The 25,585-nt window shown below is 33.7% G+C and overlaps 1 protein-coding gene across 1 annotated transcript; it reads left to right on the top strand.

The window, feature by feature from the left end:
* The first annotated feature begins 17,272 nt into the window (after positions 1-17,272).
* On the top strand, positions 17,273-19,202 carry LOC148190979 (uncharacterized). Its single transcript, XM_088101230.1, has 3 exons — positions 17,273-17,695; positions 17,780-17,835; positions 19,160-19,202. Exons 1-3 carry the CDS (start codon positions 17,273-17,275, stop codon positions 19,200-19,202), a joined length of 522 nt encoding a protein of 173 aa, XP_087957356.1.
* The last annotated feature ends 6,383 nt before the right edge of the window (positions 19,203-25,585 follow it).

The raw sequence follows: 25,585 nt of genomic DNA on the forward strand, positions 1-25,585 counted from the left end.
TGAAATGGAAAATAGTATCCTAGAATTTAAGATCAACCAGTAGCATCCTAGGAGACTAGGCAGTAGCATTGTCCTCAACTTCCAGAGCTGTCTCCAAAGGAACCTCCTCGCCATCTGCTTCTATCCAATTGGATGATCATCGCAAGAAGAAACATACACAAGCACACAAACAAGCAAGGGTGAGCTAGATATAAAAATCATGTTATTCAATCACACACGACATGCAAAAGTCACTCAAACATGGTACATTGACATCACAAGACTCATTGCTTTATAGACCGACTCGTCTGGACCAGAATGATTACCGAGCTATGGCGGGTTATGCACTCGTGGTGGCCTCTACTACTTTGCAAAGCCGTTGCCAATGGGTTCCACCCTACTACACTCACGAGGTTAGTCCGTTCCGCACCCTGAAGCATACTGGAAGCCTCCAAGACTAGGACCTCCTGCTACTCCTCACCACATGGATAAATCCTCTCTACTTTAGAATGAAAGACCATTGGAGCGTCAGGAAAACCCCCAAGACTGAGCTACCATGTAATCATTCTACACACCACCAGGCACCACCATGTATCCTCTCCTTGAGGACCATGGAATTACGTTCATGAACTATACTGACACTTTGAAACTTAACCCAAACATGAACATCCAGATACCATCATATTCTCACAGTGAGTTTATACACATCCCACATAAATCACATGATCAAATCATTTTATACATGCCAAACACTTCACACACTAGAATCAATCAAGAGGGAGTAAAAGAGAAGGTTTAACCCAAAAGAATTCGCACAGCGCATCCTACTCGCAGGGCGAGACAGGAGACTCTCGCATAGCGCACACCTCAATTCGCATAGCGAATTAATTCGCGACACACCTCAGACTTCAACCTCTCGCATAACGCACCCAGGTCGTTATGCGGAAACCCAACCAGAGACCAACCTCCCTAGAGTTCTCGCTACGCGCCTCACTCGCCCTTCGAATTAAATGGCCAGTGATCCCAGACCACCACCAGTCGCATAGCGACAGGATTCACCACGGCGAGTCCAAAAATAGTGAGTATCACCCCCTGCACGGCGCACCAGCTCGCACAGCGAATTACCAAAACAGTAAGCACCCTATACAGGGTCTCGCTATGCGAGACAACTCGCATAGCGACACTACATAATTGGCAGAATGCGAATTCTACATAACCACTCACTCACACTCATCCTTACCATTTCCAGGACTCTTGGCTAACTTCTAAGACCTCCAATTCGATTATTAAGCATAATTAGTCTTGCCTAGATGATCCAAATCCTCCCCAATACTAATCTAAAGTGATTAAATTCAGTTTTACCTTTTAAAACATCAATCCCTGCAACTTATGGACACAATCTCATTTCAACCATTATCTCAAGACTCACTCAGTTCTCTGACCCCTCACCAGTTCCATTGACTCCTCTAAACTATCCCAACTGCCCAATTGGTCACCGGAGAAGAATCAGATGTCTGAACGCATCAGTCTCACCTTCGACGCCAACACATATGACTAGTCACAACTGACTGGACCAGGCCAGGGCTGCTCTATGATCAGGGATGTGCCAACTCAGGTTTTTAAGATTCTTCTATCCTACCAACACAGTGCTCTCAACCTGTCCCAATTTACCACTCTACATTATTTCAGTACTTCAATCACACTCCCAATTACAATGACTAAAATCTCTACCTCAGTTTACTTAGTCCCTTCCAAAATGACCATCATAACAATATTAACGCTCTCCACCATATTTAATCATCACCACATGGTTAATCCCAAATTCAGTCACAACCTCAATTCATGGTTCATACAACATTCACATACAAGGCAGTGTCATATAACATAATTTACAGTTTCACATAAGAACATGTTAGCACATATCATTCTATACATTCAAACTTAGAAACTCAACTTAAACAGCACAGCAGTTCAGATTTCAACACACATACACCTCATACAATAAAATCAGAAAAGAAATGTCTAGCTCCCCTTACCTGGAAGTCAAACAGTACAACCAACTAGAATGCCCTAATAGTGCTTTCTCGGCGAAAGTCCAAACAGTGACCTACAACCACCTAATTGGTGATGGAAAACAACTCTTAGAGCTATAATAGACAGAGGATCAAAATGAGCTCTATGCAACCAGTAAAGTTGCATGCCCTAATATCAAAAAGAGTGGAGAATTTGACTTACCTGTCCAAATGAAAATCTAATCGGATATAATGGAAGCCCTCAACTCTGTGAGCGAAAGAATACCACCTATTTGAAATTTAAACGGTGGAAAGTGGTGGAAAGGTAGAGAGAAGTCAGAGCAAGAAGAAGAAAAGTGGAACTGAGTTTTTAGAGAGAGAAAGGGAAACAGGAAATTGGTTCAGAGTTGGGAAAAAGAGGAAACCCCTCCTAAGGTCATGGTGCCTTTGTCCCTTTGGGCCTGGCTGCCTCAGAAAATAGGGCCCCCTAGCCCATATAATTTTCAGGACCTTACACTGTTTGTTTTATTTATAAAATTAATACATCTTAATTATTTTTTATCTGAAATAAGATTTGGTCATAAGAATTAAAATATATTTGTTTTTTAAAACATCAATAACTAAATAAATTACAAATAAATGTAGATCTTTTATATATATATATATATATATATATATATATATATATATATATATATATATATATATATATATATATATATATATATATATATATATATATATATATATATATATATATATATTCTCAAGTTAGTATTAAAAATGTTGAAATGTAGTGTGTCTTTATTACAAGTATTTATGTATGGGATCTAGGTCAAGGTTTTAGGAGGTGCCAACTTAATTTAAGAGGTGCCTAACTTGTTTTAAGAGGTGCTTAATTTATTTTTAGTCAGTATTTCTATTAATATAGTAGTAAGTTATAATAAGAAGTTTGAAAAAAAAATATTAAAATATTACTTTTATATAATTTTAAGTTTTTTTACCATAACATGATATTATAGTAGCTTGTTTGAGTGTCTTTTACTATTGTCTTTGTGATTGATCGACAACCAATAGTAGTTGTCAATAATATAAAAATTATGAATAAAAGAAGTTCTATTTACTTATGTGAATAATATAAATATGATCAGAGTACATTATTAGAATTATTTATCAATAAATATTTAATTTGATGACTTAAAAATCACATATAAGTGGAACAGAGCTCATATACAACAAATAAATAAAAAAGGTTAAAATTCAACTTACTTAAACAGATAAACTAATAGGTGTAATTTAAAAAACTCGTTGCAAAAATCAATCATATAGTGTCAATTCTTCAATCAGAGAGACAAAAGATGAAAACTCCTAAACTGAACTCAAAAAACTTTATAAAAGTAATTTTTAAAAAAATAGTGTATTTAAAATTATTAAACACTTCTATAACAAAATTATTTATATTAAAACCTTTTAATATTAAAATAGTTGAGTCTTACCAATTTTAAACTATTTTTACTTCTAAAATATCAATTTCTAAATTTTTATAAAATCAATACTAAAAAATTTTAAATTAAAAATAATAAAGAATATAACTACAAATTAACATTTTATTTTTATTTAATGAACATATGTCATAATTAGTAAATATTAAACACGTGTTTAATTACCTAAATTTAAATAAAATTAACAAATTAAAATTGTTTACTAAAAGTATAATGGTTTTTTCGTATTGTAATAAATTTAAAATATGACCATTTATCCTAGAATTTAATTAAATTTAAATTATTTTTCATTGCATTTTTATTAAAAGGTTTTGCTATTTTTTATTTTCATTTCAATATTCTAAAATAATATAATTCATTTTTCTATTTTTAGTTTTAGTTTAGTGTTTAAATTATTTTTATATTTTTCAATTTTCTCCAACTCACAAATTAACTAAAAAAATGAAAGAGAAAAGACACTTATTTAAATTGAAATCAGAAACACAAAAGTCATAATTTTTATTTTATTGACAATAATATTAAGTGATAAAATAGTTCAAAAATTGAAAAGTATTTTAAAAAATATAAGAAAAATATTTTTAATAAAGAATTAATTAAACATATCCATATTTATAATTAACAAAATGACTAAACCTATAAAAAATCAAAATTACCATTTTGTTCATTAATTTTACCCTGAAAGCAAGTGCTCCCACGCTCTCCAAACGCGAGTTATGTGATGGGTATAAGAGCCCATTTTCCTTTTTATATAATATTTTTCTTTTTACGGAGACCAACGAGACACAGAAAAAGGTAAACTGGGCTAACTGGTTTTTCATGATTTTCAGTTTCCAATTTTACCCTTGCCTTGCGTAACGTTTCCTCGAGTAATGCGAAATGAAACTAGGGAAACTATGGTAATTTCATGTCCTATACAACATTGGCTTGTTTTTCGAAACTGAATCTGAGGACACGCATAATGAAAGCTTTTTAGAGGTTCGAAAATATCGAGGTGCATTTGGACGGACCAGATTTTCTGTTGCAAAACTAAAACGTATGGCTCAGATGCCTCGCATGGCAGCAACGCATTTAAATAACAAGAAAACAAAACTCAATTTTAATTAGCCCGATCTATTAAATATGTTTTTAGTCCTTAAACTATTGGTCGTTTTTTATTTTCGTCTCTCTTTTAAAGTAAAGTACAATTTGGTCCTTATTTTTTTCGAAACGTTCGTTTTAGTCCTCGAAAATAATGAGGACCAAATTGTACCTTACTTTGAAAGAGGAACGAAAACCAGAAAGGGCCAATAGTTTAGGGACTAAAAACATATTTAATCCATCTATTATTGATTATTATAACATTGTGATGATTTTAGTTTTAAAGTTCTAATTACGTTAATTATATCCTTCCATTATCATAATTACATAACTATTTTAAGTTAAACATGTTTTTTTCTAGTAAAATTGAAATTCTAACTTATCTCAATTTGAATATAGGTTAATCCAAAAATTTAAGAGTAAATAGATAATATTTTTAATTTAACTACATTATATTTGTTTGATGTGTCTACTTAGAATATTTGAGCTATTTATATTATATAACACATTTTAATTAAAATGATGTAAGAATTAATGTTGTTATGTTAAAATATTTATATTTATTTAATTTTAAAATTTTAAATTAAAATGTAGAAAAGTTTGAGATATAGACAATTTTTAATTTAATTTAAATAATATAAGAATTAATGTTATTGGGTTAAAATATTTATATTTATTTATTTTTTAAAGTATAGACTAATTTCAATTTTATATTTAAATTTAAAAATTAAAAATATATTTAAATTTTATTTTTAATAATATTTTATAAATATTTAACAAATTTATTAGATGAAAATCTTATTATTTAGTATGAAAATATTTTAATTTGGTTTTGAAAACTTATTATTATTTTTTCTTATAATTATCTCATGTTTTTTTTAGTTCAGATTCTTTATTGATTTTCTTTATATAATGCGATTTGTTTTAGTCTTCAAAATACATACACCGATTTATTGATATGTTAAAAGAAATTTAATATTTTTTAAAACATAAAAATGAGTATAAATAAACAGATTTTAAAAATAGAATAAAGAACGTCCAAAATTCGTAGAAAATTAAAAATGATATATTTCATCCCCTTTCAGTTAGGCACAAAAACTTTGCTATTGATGAAGTCTAAAAGGCTCTCACTAACTACCGCCATAGCACCTGAAGCTACTCTTTACCTATGTTACAGCACATTGGCCTTCTACTTCTAGTCATTTTTAAAAGTAAACCATAGGGTATGACCTACTTCTAGGGTCTTGTCTAATATGATAACCCTTTTCTTTTCCTTTTTGGAGATGAGACACTTTTGTATTTTGGGTTCTCATGAGAACTAGGGTTTTTGTTTTTTACATGAAGAGGAGTTATATATCTTTACACCAATAGATCACTTGAAGAATCACTGTATTATTATTAGATTCATTATATATATATATATATATATATATATATATATATATATATATATATATATATATTCATGCTTCTTTGTAACCATTTTTTAAAGAACAAAATTGTTTATAAATTAGAGTTAATTTATGTACAAATTAAATATGAATTAACTTCGAAAATTCTCTATCCAAACAACCTTTAATACAAACTATATCTATTAGTAGTTTTTTTATTTTCACAGAAACAAAATATATAAATAGAAATGTCATGAGCTTGTCAGAATCTTTAGCAACAATTTATATAAAATCTTAGTTATACTATGTCTAGAAGATAAACCTAAAAATGAAATTATTAAAATCATATATGATTCTCAAAGTATAATATAATGTGAAATTTTACAAGTGATGAAAACTAATCAATTACATTTTTATAGGTAAGATTAAACATTTAAAGTTAATCTAATCTTACAAAATTCATTTGTAAATTTAAATTTATATCAATTTATATTTTCTAAATTTATCTTATCTTTAATTGATATTATGTAAGACTTTTAATATATTTTATATACCGAGACATATATATCTCAAGTTTAAAACTATATATTAATAGATTGTCTGATAGCAAGTGATATGATAAATTTAACAAATTTCACTACTATAAATTTCGGATGATTTTGATATAATCTTAAAAAATAAATTTTAAACCTAACTCAATCTTATGAAACTTACTTATAAATCAGATTTGTATTAATTTATATAATATAAATCATCTTATATTTAGCCATCAATCTAAAATCTTTAACATTTTTTAACATCTTAAGTTCATTAATCAATTTATGAGATATGAAGAAGGAATAAAAATAACAATTGAACTTTGAAGAGCATTGGTTAAAAAATAAATTTGTGAATTTGGAGAAAATGATTTTGACCATAAATGTTTTAGAATCATTTATATATGACACTAGTGGTGAGGGGGTGGATCCACTTTTATAGGGTGTGGGGGTAACTCCCTTTTTCAACTTTTCTTTTTATCATTTTGGTCCTGCGTTGTGATACCATTTCTCATATTAATAAAGAAGCAACTAATTATAGCTTTCACGTTTTCAAGTAAAGTTGAAGTGATTTTTATTTTTCCATACCAAAGATTGATCACCCTTCTATGTTCCCAGATTCATTCTAAAGCCTTTATTAAATAATGCTACAAATGCTATTACCAATTTAGGTTTTCTTTTCTTTCATCTTGACACATTTATTTTCCTTCAAATGGTAAAAATGAAAGAAAAGTTTACTAGGAAAGTTGTAATAGTACCCGCAAGGTGAATAATTTTGAAGTTTGCGAGCTAATCCGTATAAATTAAAAATAAAATAAAAATAATTTAGAAAGCTTTTTATAATTTTGTTAATCCTAATTTTGAATATCTTATCAAATATATAATGAAAAAGAAAATATTAAAGTGAATTATGAAATATGTTATGTCTCTTGGGTTGAAGATGTTTGAGAAGTAGGTTAAGGTGAGTGTTGTTAATTAACTTTGCTTCTTTTTTTTTCTTGGTTGACTCCTTTTCTGAGTGTGACACCATCGAAGCTGTTGCAATCCACAAAGACAATAAATACAAAAAGAGAAAGGGAGAGTAGAAGAAGAAAAACAAAAGAAAAGAGTTGGAAAAAAAGAAATCCAAATTGTTGATTTTAAAATAAACAGATTTAATACCATATAGCATTTGTCAAATTTGCATTGTAATAACTCTGGATTTAAAGGTTTATTTCTTCAAGTTTGAATTTTATGACTCAAACCTGACGGTTTATTTAATCGAGCCTAACTAAAATATTGAGATTGTCTTATTAAAAAAAATATTAAGTTTGAGCTTGCCTTATTTAGCTCTTTTGCAACTTAAATAATTTTTTTTTTTACTTTTAAATCATTTTTCAACTTTATGCATTTACTGTCTAAAAATTGTTTTAATACTAATTTTCTAATAAAAGAATATATGTAAAAACAAATTTTTATAAATATAAATTTAAGTGATGAATGAATATTTATTTATTTTAATTTATGAGGTTATATATATAATATAAACTAAATTTATTTTCATTTCTCTTTAAATTTAAATATATGTATCAAAACATAAATATCTTTAAATTTATGAGATTTCACTAATTTTTAAGTCTCTCATAGATAATTAGATTAATTTTTTTTTCAAAAGCCGATAGATATTCTAGTACTATTATTGTTTATAATTAATAAGTACATATAGCTACCTTGCTTTATTGTGTAGATGATTATGTAAGTATATTATGATCTTATGAGGTCGTAATGTATCATAAATATAACATCTCACTAGAATAAAACTATCAAAATAAAACATTACATAGATGATAACTTACTAGAACTATCAACTATAGTTGAAGGAGATTTTATACTTGAGGAACAAAACTCTATCTATGCTGCTGCTTCACTCTTAACCACATGCTGAAATGATTGAAAAGGCGTCTTCCCTAAGCTCACACCATTTTAGGGTGATCATTGCAAAAGAGAAAACACACACAAACAACAAAGACAAAAGCAAGGGTAAACTAGTGATACAAAACATTTTCATAATCAAAACATATTAAACATTTTACTTAAATACACACATCTTACAACAAATCAACCAAACAATTTATGCATGACAACCACCCTTTGACTTGACTATCCGGATTAATGTGAATATCGAGCTATGGTAGTTCATGCACTTGTTATGGTGAAACAATTGGTCCACCCCAAGCTACCACACAAGGTTAGTCTGTTATTACTCGCCTTAGACCAAGGTAAAGCCCCTAGACTAGGACCTCCTGCTATTCTCACGACATGCCTCACCCTTCTCTACTTGAGAATGGGTGACCATTAGAATGTTAGGATGAACTCAAAAACTGAGCTTCCCATATTCATACTTACAATACTTAAAACCACCACTGAGAAGTTCCTCCTTGGAACTCTCTTCCAAACCTTTGAAACCATTGATATTAATTCACATTCACATAGTACACTAATACTTGAGACTATTGATCATGCATTAAACAAATAGAAACACAATTACAAGTTATCAAAAATCACCCAATAACATAATTTATTCATGGCATAATGATAATCATATTTAGGTAAGGAAAACAGCTTTGAAACCCTCACCAACAGCTCTGGAAGGGTCCAAAACCCCCAAAACGACCTAAAGAACATCAAAAATCGATAACCAAAACCCCAAATTTGAGATCTCGAAAACTGAAAAAAACCAAAATCTGTTGAGTTGTGCCCAACGCCCCAAAAAGCGGTGCTTGGGCGCCAGAACACTAGAACAAGGGTGCTTAGGGGGCACCCAAACAAATTCTTCTCGCAAAAACGCCAAGGGCCCCTTGGAGGGTGCCTAACGCTGCACCAGGTTCTAAAATTCACCTCTTTGGACTTTGGTGACCCTCTATACAAGTTTAAATTATTCCTAAACACTCTTAGGCATTGAGAAACATTTAAAAACAGACCCCTAACTTGAATTGATCACTCTAAACCCAAATTGACCTATGAAAACCAAAATTCACTTCTATAAGCTACCCAAACTCAAATGTACACTTTCTAACCCCTATATCAATTTTCCAACTGCATAACCAGGTCTAAATACACTTGTTAGTACACCCAATTACCTCAGATTGCTCACAGTCCCTCTGTTTCAAGATCTCATCATTCAAAACCTCAAATTTGGGCCAAAAACCTCTAAGAGCTTATCCTAAGATGACACGAATTGTCCTATACCAGATTTTTCTCATTTAACAACCTAGACAAGTCCTAATGGGTCTTATAACACACTTCCAACTGTCCAAAATAGTTAACACCTCTTACTTCCAATTCTCACTACTCAAAACCCCCAATTTTTTTCACTAAAACACTTCAAAACTTCAATAATGAACCCTAATCTTTGCTCCATATCAGTTTTCAACCATCTAACTCTTGTAATAAGTCCCAATTAACCATATAACAGTGCTAGACTAGTTGTCATCTCACTCCAATACCAAATTCTCAATTTCACTCTCCAAAACCTCTCTTTTAAGCTTGAAACTCAAGTAAGTTGACCAATATTTCACACAACCACTTGAATTCATTTTCAAAAATTTCAATATCATCATCATACTCAATTATAACAGTATTAATCATCACAATCACACTATACCACTAATATTCAACATCACATTATCAAAATTACCAATCAAACATACATTTTATACACCAAATCATACCAATTTTCTCAAAATCATCTATAACTCATAGAGACACCAAATTTATAATATAAACACAAATAAGACAAGTTCTAGCTTTCCTTGCCTCTCAAAGAAACTGCCAAACTATAAAAACGTTCTGCCGATTATTTAAACTGCAAGGAATACCTAGACGAACCTACGAAACACCAAATTGCAAACAGACAGAGTCCTTAGAACTCTAGATGAACCAAGAACGAGTAAGAGAGGCATGATTACACATGCAACGATATTAAATTCCTCTAAAATAGATTTGGAAGCGGAAGGAGAAAAAGAGTCGAAACTTACTTGCTCTATTGAAGAAACTGATCGGGTAGAAACGTAGACCTCGTTGTCGTGGTCGATTAGGTACATCCTGATCGTCAAATAGATGACTTAGGAGTTAGAACTCTTAGAGAGAATGTTTTCTAGAGAGATGGTACGTTTTAAAATAATGAAACTCGTTTATAACAAAACTATTTATAATAAAATCGTTTAATATTAAAATAACCGAGTCTCATTATTTTTAGACTACCACCACTTCTAAAAATGCCATTTTCTAGGTTTTTACAATAAATGTGCTTAATATGTGTTTTAGGCACTAGTTGTGAGAACCTAGATTTTAAGATTTTGTATATATATATATATATATATATATATATATATATATATATATATATATATATATATTATAGGCTTAATACCCTATTTTGTCCCCAGTTTCGTTCGAAAATGTCAAATTTGTCCATCCTTTAAATATTGCGTCAATTACATCCTCACTTAATAAAATTTGCATCAATGAAATCCCTTCCGTTAAATCCGTACAAACGGCGTTAATTATTTTTCTCTCTTATTAAGTAACGCCGTTTGTACGGATTTAACGGAAGGGATTTCATTGATGCAAATTTTATTAAGTGAGGACGTAATTGACGCATTTTTTAAAGGATGGACTAATTTGACATTTTTGAGCGAAACTGGGGACAAAATAGGGTATTAAGCCTATATTATAATAAATAAAATTTTAAATGCGTTTCAAGAGAAAAGAGGTTATTTATAAAAAAACACTTCCTTCCCAAAAGCTAGGTTATCTTGGTTCTTCTTCCTCTCTTTTTGAAAAATACGATCTACTTCTTTATTTTCTTGAAGCTCCAAAATTGTAGAAGCAATTAGTGCAAAGAGTTCTATTATATCCCTCAATCAATTTCATCTTTCGATAAGTCCAAACTCTACTCCTCTTAGGAAGAGCAAATTTGATTTTCTAGTCCATGCAACTTTCTCCTTGTTGCATGTAGTTTTTCTACTTTCTAAATGAATTTTGTTTTAATTTGGTCTTTAAATCATGTTTTGATCATTTATTGAGTTTTTGGGTTGTGTAAATAGGATAGTTGTAGGTGGTGAAGCTGTAAAAAGGAGAAAGCAATAAAAATAGTCTTCTTTAAAGTAAAGGAAGCTAATTACTTTGTAAATTTAATGCTTTACTGTTGAAGTATAAAAAAAAGGGTTTTCTTTTTGTGTGAATGTTGCTAATGCTTGAAAATTTTCCTATGAGGAACAAAATATATTGAATAATATTTACCGTAGTAATTAATAATGGTTGAAAATACTGTTATCTGTGATATAATTTTGATACTAAACACACCCTTTTTGACTTAGAAGCTTGCTTGAACTCATGTTTTTGCTTTAGTTTTGTGAATAAGTGAGTAGAGGTTATACTTTATGATTTTATCACTAAATTCCCTTTATTTTGTAGCTAATAATGTGCTTGGAAGAATCTCCAACAATATATAGAGCTGTGTAGAGCTGAATCAGCCAAAAAAACAAGTAAAACAACAAAAAAGTGAGTTTTGGAATGCTACCACCAGGGCTAAGCGCCCTTGAGCTCTAGTTTTCTTCCCACACCACGCCTGGGCGCCCTTCCAGGGGCGTTGAGCGCCAGTTTTGACCCGTACCACGCTTCGGCGCCCCACTCAGGGCGTTGAACGCCAGTTTCGTGGGCTTTGACCTGTTTTCTGTTATTTTTATGTTCTATTTAAGGACTTGGATGTCCTAGGGATTGTATCTTTTGATGGCTTGAGCACATAAACACACTTTTCACCCCTTGGGGGTAGATTTAGGGATGTGACAACTCTCCTTTTCCTTGAGGGTAGATTTGGGGATGTGACAACTTTCCTCTTCTCTTTCTAGGATTTTTCTATCTCTTTCATTCTTTCATTGTTCATCTAGTTTCTCCATGATGATGGGGACCTAACTCTATTTGTTGTTGGGAAATGATGTAACCTTTGTAAACTCTCATGTATTGAATTGATTCTTAATTATTTATGCTTCTTTCATTAATTGTTAGGGTAATTCTTCTTTGCGTATTGCTTGCTTTGTTTAACTCATTCAGTAGCATGATTGATGATTTGCATGAGTACTAGAAGGTATCCTACAATTCATGTTCTGGAGAATTATTCCCAAAAGCAGTATTGCTTAGGAATGGGGGTATGAGTTCTAGTTGTCTTAAGCTTCTGATCTTCAAAATTAATTATTAGAAATGCTAGGAATCGTATGAACTAATAATTAAGAATAGGCTTTCTCCGCCAAGGAATCAGGTTTTAAGTATTTTAGATAGTGACATTGACATTAATGAAGAAGATGAATTATTATATGCATGAGAGTGATTAGGTGAAATCTAAACCCCAATAACGTATTCATCTCATATTTTCAACTTCACCCATTCATTCTAGTGTTTAGCCTCAATTGATCAAATTGCATTCATGTTTATTTTTATTACATTTGCATTCAAAACCCCAAAAATTGTTCTTCTTAAGTCTCAATTGGTTAAGCAACTACATAAATGTTTAGTGTTGTGAGTCCTTTGGGATACGATACTTGGTCTTACCATTTTATATTACTTGATACGATTCGGTACACTTGTCGGAGTCTTAACAGTAATGGGAAAAAAAGAGTTGTGGTTGACATTACTTATTGTTATGAAATTATATAAAAAATTTGGAAAGGTGGTTATAGTAGAAGATGCAAGGCATGAGTATGATTTATATGAATTGCATGAGTAAATGATTGATTTGGGTTTGTTTGCTTGAATGATTGATGCAATAAGGTGATTTTACTCATGCCCTTTATATTGTATGAAGGAAATGCTTAAATAGATTAGAAGCAAAGAGAAAACTAAATTAAAAACTTGACTAGTATTTAGACCGTAGTGTGATTTACGAAGAATGTATTTCATACCTTGGAAAATTTGTAATTGAAAGTTAAGTGAGAGTGAGAATTATCTAAAATCATATTAGACACTAATATTACCCTAAAAGCCATTTCCTACTGCATTACCGGTGGGCGATGGTTCTTTAATGTTAGGCAATAACTCGATGACATTTTTTCATACAAGGAATGGTTTATATCTTGCTAAATGACTTACATTGTATGTTATCTTTTATAATTATGATTATTTTATCATTTGTTTAACCATGCATTAGTATGTGTAAATACTTTAGGATTGAGAGGTCAAATTTGTAGAAATAAACTTAAATATAAGTGTTATTAGATAATTATTATGAATGATAATGGTTAGTGCATTGAGAGAGAATGTAAAATCCTAGAAAATGGTATTTTAGAAGTGGTGGTAGTCTAAAAATAGTGAGACTCGATTATTTCAATATTAAATGGTGTTATTATAAATAGTTTGATTATAAATGAGTTTCATGATTTTAAAACGTATCATCTCTCTAGAAACCACTTTTCTAGATTTCTCTACCTTCTCTCTAAGAGTTCTAACTCCTAAGTCATCTATTTGACGATCAGGAAGTACCTAATCGACCATGACAAAGTGGTCTACGTTTCTACCCGATCAGTTTCTTCAATAAAGCAAGTAAGTTTCGACTCCTTTTTCCCCCTTTTGTTCCTAAATCTGTTTTAGAGGAATATTTTATTGTTGCATGTGTAATCATGCATCTCCTACATGTTCTTTATTCATCTAGAGTTCTAAGAACTCTGACCGTTTTCAATTTGGTGTTTCGTAGGTTCGTCTAGGTATTCCTTGCGGTTCAAGTAATTGACGGAGCGTTTTGAGAAGTTTGGCAGTTGGTTTAGAGGTAAGGGAAGCTAGATTTTCTTTAATTGATGTTTTATAAGAGTATTAAATTATTTGGGTAAAATTTATGTGATAGGTTAGATGTCACCAAGTTCTTTAAGTGTTTTATGTGTGTGATGATGAAATGATGTTGTGAATTGTATTGTATGCTGACTTGAAGTGTAATAAAATGTTGATATGTTAAATTTTTTGTTTGGAATGTGTATATTGGAGTTGGAGATTAAGGAGTTGAAAGTGCAGAAGTTTTTATTTGTGTTTTGGAGAAAAATGTGATATCTTAAATAGTGAAATGGTGAAAAAGAGTTGGTGAACTTGCTGGTTGCAATTGAGGTTGGTTATGAACTATTTTAAGACATGTTCAACATTTTAAATGGGAGAGATTTGAGTTAAGAGTGTGTGGTGGTGAATGTATAGAAGGCCGCACTCACACTTGGGTGTCCTTTTCATGATCCTCAGCGCTGGAGCCTCGCATCCATGCCTGGGAGCCCTTTTTAGGGCGCTGAGCGCCATCTTTCCTACAACGTTTCACGCCTGAGTGCCCTCCATTGGACGCTGAGCGTCATTCTTCTCGCAAGCACGCCTGAGCGCCTTAAGTAGGGGAGCTGAGCGGTGGCAACGTTGGCCATGGCCCAATTAAGCCCTATTTAAGGATTAGCTCGACCTAGAGAGGGTATCTCTAGACAAAATTGACACAAATTCAGATTTTCTCCAACTCTCTGAAGGCAGAAGTGGATGCGGAAGCTCTCCTCTTCAGTTTTTAAGGTTTTTCTATCTCTTTTCATTCCATTGTTCATCTAGTTTCTCCATGATGATGGGGAACTAAACATTCTTTGTTGTTGGGGGGTCATGTAACCTTGTGAACTGTCATGTATTTGAATTGATTCTTATTTATTTATGCTTCTTTCATTAATTGTTAGGGTTATTCTTCTTTGCTCAATGCTTGTTATGTTTAACTCATTCATGGCATGATTATTGGTTTTCGTGATATGGACACATACGAGGAAACCAAGATCTGGAGAATTGCTCCCAAAAGCAGTATTGCTAGATATAGGGATATGAGTTTTGGTTATCTTAAGCTTCTGTGCCTATGTAATGCATAATTAATTGCTAGGGAGACAAGCCATTGCAAACTAGTAATTAAGGATAGACTTTCTTCGCCGAGACATCGGGTTTTAAGTAATTTAGAAAGTGATATTAACATTAATGAAGAAGATGAATTCATAGATGCATGAGAGGAAACTTAGTGAAATCTAAATCCCAACAACATATTCATCTCATATTTTCAACATCATGCACAAAAGTTTCTGAACCTCTTCTTGCAGGTCTGGAGAATAGTAGAAGACAAAGGAGAAACAGGACGTCCAGAGAACTTTTCCCTTCACCTGAGACTCTATTACAGCCTTCACCTCAAATATCTGACCAGGAGACAGAAAATATGGCTGAAGAGCAGAATGGTAGACGTACCTTGGCAAATTATGCAACAGTAATTGGCCCTCATCATTTTAATAGCATTGCAAGGCCGAGGGTTAATGCTAAAAATATGGAGATGAAGCCTGCGTTGATTCAATTGGTTAAGTGAAACCAATTCAATGGATTGTCACATGAAAATCCATATGAGCATCTGACCACATTCAATGAAATATGCAACACTGTGAAGATCAATGGTGTGCCAGATGAAGCTATTAGACTTAGCTTGTTCCCTTTCTTTTTGGGAGGCAACGCTAAGATGTGGTTGAACACTTTTCTGGAGAATAGTTTTACTGAGTGGAAAGTTGTGCTTGAAAAGTTTCTAAACAAATACTTCCCACAATCAAAAGTAAACAAAGGTAAGCAGGAAATTTCTTCTTTCAGGCAGGGCATGGATGAAACACTAGGTCAAGCATTGGACCAGTTTAAAGGCTTGTTGAGAAAGATGCCTACTCATGGTTTTGATGAACCTACAAATGTCATTCTATTCCTTGGAGGTCTAAGTTCACAAACTAAATTGATGTTAGATGCCTCAGTTGGAGGTAATATCAAGTGCAAGACTCCAGAGGAAGCCTATGATTTGATTGAAAATATGGCTACAAATGATAATGAGATGCACAGTGAAAGGACTCAACTGCAATAAAAGGGAGTTCTACAATTGCAATCTCAAGATGCTCTGCTGGCACAAAATAAGATTATGACTCAACAATTGGAGACTCTAATGAAGAAAATCTCACAATTGCTAAGGGAGTTGCAAAACGTTTCTCAAGTTCAACAACAACTTTGTGAGTTATGTGGTGGTGATCATATTAATGGTCAATGTGCTATGCCGGAATTGACCCAAGAAGAAGTCAATTTTATGGGTCAAGGTAATCAATTTCGCCAAGGTGATTACAACCAAGGGTGGAAACCTCACCCAAGCATGGGTTAAGGGCAAGTTGGGCAATACAATAGACCACAAGAACAACAACAGTAGTGGCAACAACAACCTTCACTATATGAGAGAACTGCAAAGTTAGAAGAGACACTCCAACAATTTATGCAAGTGTCTATCTCCAATTACAAAAGCACTGAAGCTGCTATAAGGAATTTGGAGATACAAGTTGGCAATTGGCTAAAAAGTTGGAGGAAAAATCTGAAAAGCAGTTTGGGGCTAATACTGAAGTTAACCTTAAATAGGAGTGTAATGCTATCATAAGCATTAGTAGTGAGAGGTTGGAAGAGAGAAAAATATAGAGAAAAGAAAAAGATGAGTTGAGTGAAAAGAAAGAAGAAAGTGAGAGGAAAAGTAAGGTTGAGAGGAACGAGAAGAATAAAGAAAAGGAAGAAAGAAAATAAGAAGAAGAGGGAGTGAAGAAAGAGAGAAAAATTGAGAAAGTTCTTCCTTACCCTAAAGAGTTTACTAGAAAGGAAAAAGAGAGAGAATTAGGGTGTTTTAAGGAGATGTTCAAGAAATTGGGGATTACCATTCCATTGACTGAAGCATTACACCAAATCCCTGCATATGTAAGATGGTTGAAAAAGCCGCTCAAAAAGAAAAAAAATATGTAGATGAGGGAACCATTGAAGTACAAGGAAATTGTAGTGTGATTTTGCAAAAGACACTCCCTCCTAAAGTCAAAGATCTGGGAAACTTCACTATTCCTTGCAATATTGGAAAGTGTAAAGTATGGAAAGCTCTAATTGATTTAGGGGCTAGTATCAACTTGATTCCCTTATCCATGCTAAAGAAGATTGGTGGTCTTGAGGTCAAACCGACAAAGATGGTGTTGCAAATGGCAGATAGATCTATCAAGAATCCCCATGGAATAATGGAGGACGTTGTGGTGCAAGTTGATAAATTAAAATTCCCGGTGGATTTTGTGGTAATGGAGATAGGGGAATATTTGAAGATTCCTATCATTCTTGGAAGACCATTCATGAAGACAGCCAAGGTTGTCATCAATGTAGATGATGGAGTTTTAATACTTAAAGACCAAGATTAAGAGGTGATTTTCAATGTCTTTGATGATGAGCAGCCGATTCAAGAGAAGAAGGCTAGTCCAAAAGATAAGAAGTGTCAAAGACAAGAAAGGTAAGAATCATTTCTTGTGACAAGTAAAGGAAGAAGAGAAAGAGATTCAAGACAAGATAATCCACCAAGACTTGAAGATTGAAAATGAAGAATTCAAACCTGGCAAACTAGTCAAATACAAGAACAGGTTATGGGTTGTGGAAAGAGATTAAAGTGAATGGAGTTATTGAGATTGAAGCTCCATACTCTAGAAGAGTCAAGAAGGTGGACAAGAAGTTGTTAAAGACAAGTTGGTGTGATGAAAGTAAAAGGAATACCAACATCAAAGTTTCAAACTGAACATTATGGCGTCAGGCTCGTGACGTTAAACAAGCGCTTACTGGGAGGCAATCCAGTGTTTTTGAGAACTTTTAATTTTGTTTTGTTTGATATGCTTTAGTTTAGGGATGTTTTTTGTGGATTTATGGTTTGATGTGCATCATGAGTTTAATTATTTTAAGTGTGAGATGTTATGCTTGAGTTGGAAAGTCTTGCAAAAATGTGAAAAATTAAGAGATGAAACTGAGGGATCATACTTAAAAACACTTAGGAAAAGCAAGAAAAGAGGGGAGAAAAAGTAAAACGTTGCCTTGAGCGCCCCTCAGAAGGACGCTGAGCGCCAGGGACGCTGTTTGGGTTTTTGGGCTTTTAAAGCTCAGCGTCATTAGGCCCATTTCACTCTTTTAACCCTAAAGTGCGCGTTTTCTCCCTCACTTCTCATTCCCCTACTTTCCAGCCACCAAAATGCTCTGATTAGGGTTCCCTACTACTTTCGCCTTTCATCTTTTCTCCAGAAGTCACCATCTCCACTACTCTTTACTTCATTCCATTCACTAAGTTTGGGGTTTTTGTGGTTGTTGTAGCTATTGTGTAGAGAATCCATAAGTTTCCACTAGCTCTTGTGCACATTTTGCAACATTTGGAACTCCACTCAAGTAAGCATCTTGCATTTTCAATTTTTAACTCTTGATTGTGCAATATTGTGGTAGATGTGTTGAATAAACTGTTGTTGGATGGATTATTGATGATTATTACACTGTGGAAAGCGTGTGTGGTGTATGTGGCAAGCAAAGGCCGTGAGGGTTTTCTGATATGGCGCTAAGGGCCTAGTGAGGGGCGCTCAGCGCCAGCATGACTATTTCATTGTGTGTGTTTTGGTGATTCTAGTCATGTACAGGTACAGCTGAGGGCCTTCTGATTCGCCCTCAATGTTGGAGAAAAATGATTTTTATGTTGATGGGTGTTTAGATGATAGGATGGTTATGTTGACTAGTGAGGATGTGTTAAAATGCATAAATATTATGGAATATTCATTAGCAGAATATTGTGTTTGATTGTGGTGTAGGTATGGCCTCATCATCTGGAAAGCGTGTGAAGCATATTGCTGATAGAGGACAGAAGAGAAAGGAACATATCTATTCCAACAAATTCCTCTAAAAAATGCATGAGAGGCATTTTCAGACGGTCCAGAACAAGAGACTTTCGATGGAGAGGAAGGTGGGACTGATACCCACTATGGCACCTAAGTTTGGAAGAGAGCTAGGAAGGAGGCAATCGGAAAATGTAGCCTCTTACCCTTCACCGGCCAACATAGCCGTGGTGAAGGTGTTCTACACCAATGCTAGGGCATTTGGAAACAATCATGAGGGTTATAGCAGTTATGTGAGAGCGAAGAGAATTCTCTATGATGTTGACACCATCAACAGTTTCCTTGGGTCTGAATGGACTGGAGATCAATGTCAGTTTGCTCTAGCTATGGAGGAGAACATCAATTATGCTGAGGTGGAGCAAACATTGTGCATGCCAGGTGGGAGGTTTCAGAGGAACATGAATGATACACCCATCCACATCAGGAGGACTTATTTGACCCCACTGGCTAAATATTGGATGGCATTTACACATGCCAATATCCAACCTTGTTCCCATGTGTCTGATATCACTACAAATAGGGCAGTATTCCTTTTCTGTGTTCTTAGAGGGCAGAATATTAATTTGGGGCAAGTCATAGCTAATGAAATAAAACATTATGCGCATTCTGTCAACGACAAGGCACCTTTGGGGCACGTTTCTCTTATCACCCATTTGTGCAAGTTAGCATGGGTGAATGTTTCACATCCTCCATTTGAAAGACCTAGGAAGGAAATTGATGCTTCATACTATACCCAGTACTGCTTGCTGGATGAAGCTGGAATACTTATGCCAACACCTCAGCCTCCAAGGGTTCACAGGAGAGTGCCACAGCCGGATCAACAGGGGCAGGCTCAGGATGCTGCTCAAGACGCTGCGCCATTCCAGATGAGAGACATGTACATGTCTCTAATGGAGTCTAGGATGGAGGCGTTGTATAGAGGAGAGCAAGCTATACTGATGAATCTGACTTTCGCCTTTCCTGAGAGGAAGTTCATGACTCAAGAGGAATTCCAAGCTTATGTTGCTTGGTGGAGGAGTTAGAGCCTCTAGTGCCGCGGTTATGAAGGAAGATGAAGAAGAAGAGGAGGAAGAGGAAGATGATGAAGATGAGGAGGATGACTCAGATGATAGCCAGGGTTGATCTATGGAAAGCATCTATTGATGGATTCTAGATTTGTTGAGAAGCATCTACTGATGGTTGCTGGATAGCATTTACTGATGAATGCTATCCTAACAGGAGTTTTCTTTTACTTTTACTTGTGGAACTATGACTTTGAAATATGTACTCAGCTTAATGATATATGTTTGGATGGTTTGTCTATAATATGTGTGTGATGAGTAATTGATATCTTGTGCTGCTTTATTGTGTGATTTATGTTGAGATAATGCATGGTCAAGTCTTATATGCAGGTTGTTGCTCATGATTGTTAGAAACTGATGCATGATGTTAATTTTGATTAATGTGCTGGGCAGGATGTTTATCAAATTGTGGAATTTGAGTTAACCTGTGAGAGGTTGGGCTCTAGAGCTTTTGATTGATTGAATGTTATTGCTTTGGAAGCATGATTGATTTTGCCTAAGTTTCTATGATTAAACCACTTGCTTGCTTGTTATAAATGATCAAGGCCATGTTTTTCTTCTCCCTTAGAGTAAATGTCTATAGGTGAATCTAACAAAGATAATGTTTTTCTCTATCCTTTGCACCTTGAGCCTAAATTTGGAAGTTGAAGTTTGGGGTGGTGAGAAACCAAAAAAGAACTTTGTGAAATTCATGAAAGAGCATTGAGCAAAAGTAAAAATAAAAGAAGAAAGAATGAGCTCAATGAAAGTGAAGTTAGGAATAAATTGAAAATTTGGTTTCTCACATAAAAAGTAAAAGAGAGATGAATTGTTAATGTGAATGAATGAATTATGCACTCTCTTAACTCAAGGAACTTTGTTGTCCAGAAAAACCAAGTTTTCTTCTTAGCCCAACCACGTTACAAGCCTTGAAAAGTCCTTGTGATGATAACTTGCTTGTGAGTGTGTTTGATTGTGGTTAAATGAAAGGCAAAGTTGATTCATGTGACATGGTGATAGTAGAGTGCAAGAATGTCACCTCACTATACACTTTTGAGTGCTTGAGTGAAACACTTTTTGAGTGAAACACTGTCTTTGGAGAGTATTAGTTCCATTCATTATAAGATAACATTATTGCTTGGCTGTTGATCATTCATGAGCTTGCATCTGTTGTATGTGAGATAATATGAGCACCATATTGAAGTTGATTACCAATGCATCAATATATCTTGACTGATATTTGTATGATAAGCAGCTGTAGGTGGTTACTTGTCTTGGAAGAAAGTGTTTTGTGATATGCTGAACCATTGAATTGTTCTTTAGGCTGAGTTACATTTTGTTTTGCTTGAGGACAAACAATGTTTCAAGTTTGGGGTTGTGATAACGGTTGATTTCACCGTTATTTGAGAGTAAATTTTGATATCAAATGAACCCTTTTTGACTTAGAAACTTGTTTGTTCTCTTGACTTTGGTTTATTTTGGGAAATAAGAGAGTTGAGGTTACACTTGAAGATTTTATCACTAAATCCCCTTGGTTTTGTAGGAAATTGGGATGAATTGGAAGAGGAGTTAAGTTGTCAAGAAGTTGGAACTCATAAAGGACAGAAAGAGGACCATAAGAGAAAGTTACAGAAGGTCGCACTCACGCTTGGGTGCCCTTTTCATGACCCTCAGCGCTGGAGCCTCGCATCCACGCCTGGGCGCCCTTTTTGGCGACACTGAGCACCATCTTTCCTACAACGTTTCACGCCTGAGCGCCCTCCATTGGACGTTGAGTGTCATTCTTCTCGCAAGCACGCCTGAGCGCCTTAAGTAGGGGCGTTGAGCGGTGGCAATGTTGGCTCATGGCCCAATTCAGCCCTATTTAATGATTAGCTCGACCTAGAGAGGGTATCTCTAGACAAAATTGACACAAATTCAGATTTTCTCCAACTCTCTAAAGGCAGAAGTGGATGCGGATGCTCTCTTCTTCAGTTTTTAGGGTTTTTCTATCTTTTTCATTCCATTGTTCATCTAGTTTCTCCATGATGATGGGGAACTAAACATTCTTTGTTGTTGGGGGATGATGTAACCTTGTGAACTGTCATGTATTTGAATTGATTGTTATTTATCTATGCTTCTTTCATTAATTGTTAGGGTTATTCTTCTTTGTTCAATGTTTGTTATGTTTAACTCATTGATGGCATGATTATTGGTTTTCGTGATATGAACACATACGGGGAAACCTAGATCTGGAGAATTTCTCCCAAAAGCAGTATTGCCTAGACATAGGGAAATGAGTTTTGGTTATCTTAAGCTTCTGTGCGTATGTAATGCAGAATTAATTGCTAGGTAGACAAGACATTGTAAACTAGTAATTAAGAATAGGCTTTCTTCGCCGAGACATCAGGTTTTAAGTAATATAGAAAGTGATATTAACATTAATGAAGAAGATGAATTCATACATGCATGAGAGGAAACTTGGTGAAATCTAAACCCCAGCAACATATTCATCTCATATTTTCAACATCATCCATTCACCTTTGTGTTTTTCTTTCAATTGGTCAAAATGGCATTCATGTTTATTTTTATAGCATTTGCATTCAAAACCACTAAATTGTTCTTCAAAAGTCTAAATTAGTTAGGTGATCACATAACTCTTTAGTGTCGTGAGTCCTTTGGGAAACGATACTTGGTCTTACCATTTATTATTACTTGATACGATTTGGTACACTTGCCGACATCTTAACACGGTGCAAAGAGTAGATAGCTAATATGTTCATAAAACCACTCCCTCTAACAATGTTTCATGAATACAGAAAGATGATCGAGATGAAAGAAGGCAAAATTTAAGTTTATCGGTGAGTTTTGTAGAAATAAACATATATTTAGGTGTTATTAGATAATTATTATAAGTAACTATGGTTAGTGCATTGGAATAGAAAGAGTCGGGAAGTTACTCTATTATGTTTTATAGTCATTATAGTGTGTTATTTGTAATAATTGGGAGCATTATAGTTTGTAGATGAAAGATTAAATGTTTGTCTACAAATTCTATGGTTCACGTGGAATCAAGATACACCAGAAGCATATTCAGAATATCTAAGTGAGTTTCATATTTTCTAACACATTTAGCTATTTTCAAGGGGAGATTCTAATCTAGGATGAGTTTAAGTGTATTCACTACAAAAAAGAAGGGCATTACTGAAGGCCACAATCCCTCGGAAACAGTCGTAAGCCGTTGGTGATGACCTTTTACAGACGACTTATCGACGGCCAAAACACCGTCGGTAAATCTCTTGTCGCTAACATTTACCGAGGGCTTTTGCCCCTCGGTAATTACCGAGGGGCAAAGGCCTTCGGTAATACCAACATATACTATTCACGTATCCCACCGAAAGAAATTGCAGCAAATGGCCCCAGTGCACATTTATCTTCATTATCCAATACAAGAATTTCATAAGAAATTTTTTCGTTTTCTACTTAATCTACCTAATGATTATATGCATTAAATGTCAATTAAAATTATAAATGTAATATATATATATAATATATATATATATATATATATATCGCAATTAATTAAAATAAATAAAATAAATATAAAAACTGAGATGATGAAACTTAGTAAAAAAAATAAAATATAAAAACATTTATATATATAATACTTCAGATCATTGCCAAACAATATAAAATAACAAAAAAGTTTACACGATTTTGGGGCTCACTAAAACTACACCACAACACCTCTCCTGAATCACAAGCACTTAATTGTTGTAACCATGATTATTAAATTAAATAATCATGCATGTTTCACATATTGATCGAGTTTTTTTATTTACAAAACATTTCCATCGATTTCTTTAAAACAAAAATTATCATAATTCTCCACCGCATGTACAGAGCAAGCCCGCAATTCAACTTCCTCCTCAGTCCCTGGACATATTTCTCCTCAAACAAAAATTTCATTCCATGCATTGTACCTTCCTTTATGGCCAGTAAGATATTCTTTCCCTGCGGCAAATTCCCTTTATCACAGATACTGATACGCCTATTTCTGCAGCAGCATCCTTAATCGTTAAATGGAACACACCTCTCAGATCATTCAATGTCATCTTTTTTATTCTCTTTATCTGTGCCCCAAACCTTCATTAGAGTCATGCAAGTGCAACACTTTTAGACAAACAAAAAAATATGTATAACCTGAAATTGGCGGTTGGGTTTAACAGCTGAAGAAGCCCTTTTACTCTCGGCCTCCAACTATGGCTCTATACAAAAGTAACGACTCAATAATCATATTTGTGGAATGACATGATTCATGGAAGAGAAAAAGTGACAACCAAAAGGGATAATGACCAACGTGGGATTGTGTTTTCTTCTTCGCCAATGAAACCGCCAACCGTTTCCAGACTAGTGCAGAGGGCTTCATAATAAGTAGACAACGGATCTTCTAGAGCAATGTATCCTAATTTATTCTTCTGTGTGCAGTATTCTACCATGTCGTACCTTAAATAACCATGGATTGGTTCAGATGCATGGACTATTTGAGCTCCCCTAATGCCTATCAAATCATAGATTAACCAATTAAATAAGAATATAACATAAACAACAGTTATGAAAGACAGAATTATGAAAAGTATTATGAATAAAAAGGATGAATTACAACACATTTAATGTCCTTGAAAATATTTAAAAAAACATTAGTTTTTGTGCCTCTCATCCCCCTCTCCCCTAGAAGCTAGGTGACCACTACACATAAAGCAAAAGTTTGTTTCATGTAACAAAAATCTCACAGGCACAGAACCATTCAAAATCAAATCAGTCACAGTAGAAAAATTAAATAAACTTAATCAAGAGGACTTATAATTATTATTCCCAGCAACACCTGCATCATAAAACATAAGCAAGTTAGAACCATTAAGGTAAAGGAGAAGTTGTAAGAATTGAAGGCAATGTATCCAAACTTAGCACCTTAACCTATGAAAAAGCTTTACTCCAATTTAATTTTAAAAGCATAAAAAGACCGTGTGACGTTGATATTAGTTGAAATGTATCATTCCATAACTAAGCCATATAACAGATGCTAACTAAATTTCATGTTAATTTTTAATAGCTCCATCAACATGAATTTGATAATTATGAAGCAAATAAACTAAGAGTATATGATATGGTTAAAGATAATGGAAGAGGGAAAATGAGTTGATACAAGAACTGCAGTTTGAGAAGCAGTCGCATAAACCAGGACCATGACCCATCACCAACCTTCTCAGACATTTATTAAGATAATCTGTAAGTATCAAATGAAGTAGTGAAGGAAAGATAA

This window comes from Vigna umbellata, chromosome 11 (genome assembly GCF_029865625.1).
Source record: "Vigna umbellata cultivar VRB3 chromosome 11, Vumbellata_1.0, whole genome shotgun sequence".
Taxonomy (NCBI): domain Eukaryota; kingdom Viridiplantae; phylum Streptophyta; class Magnoliopsida; order Fabales; family Fabaceae; genus Vigna; species Vigna umbellata.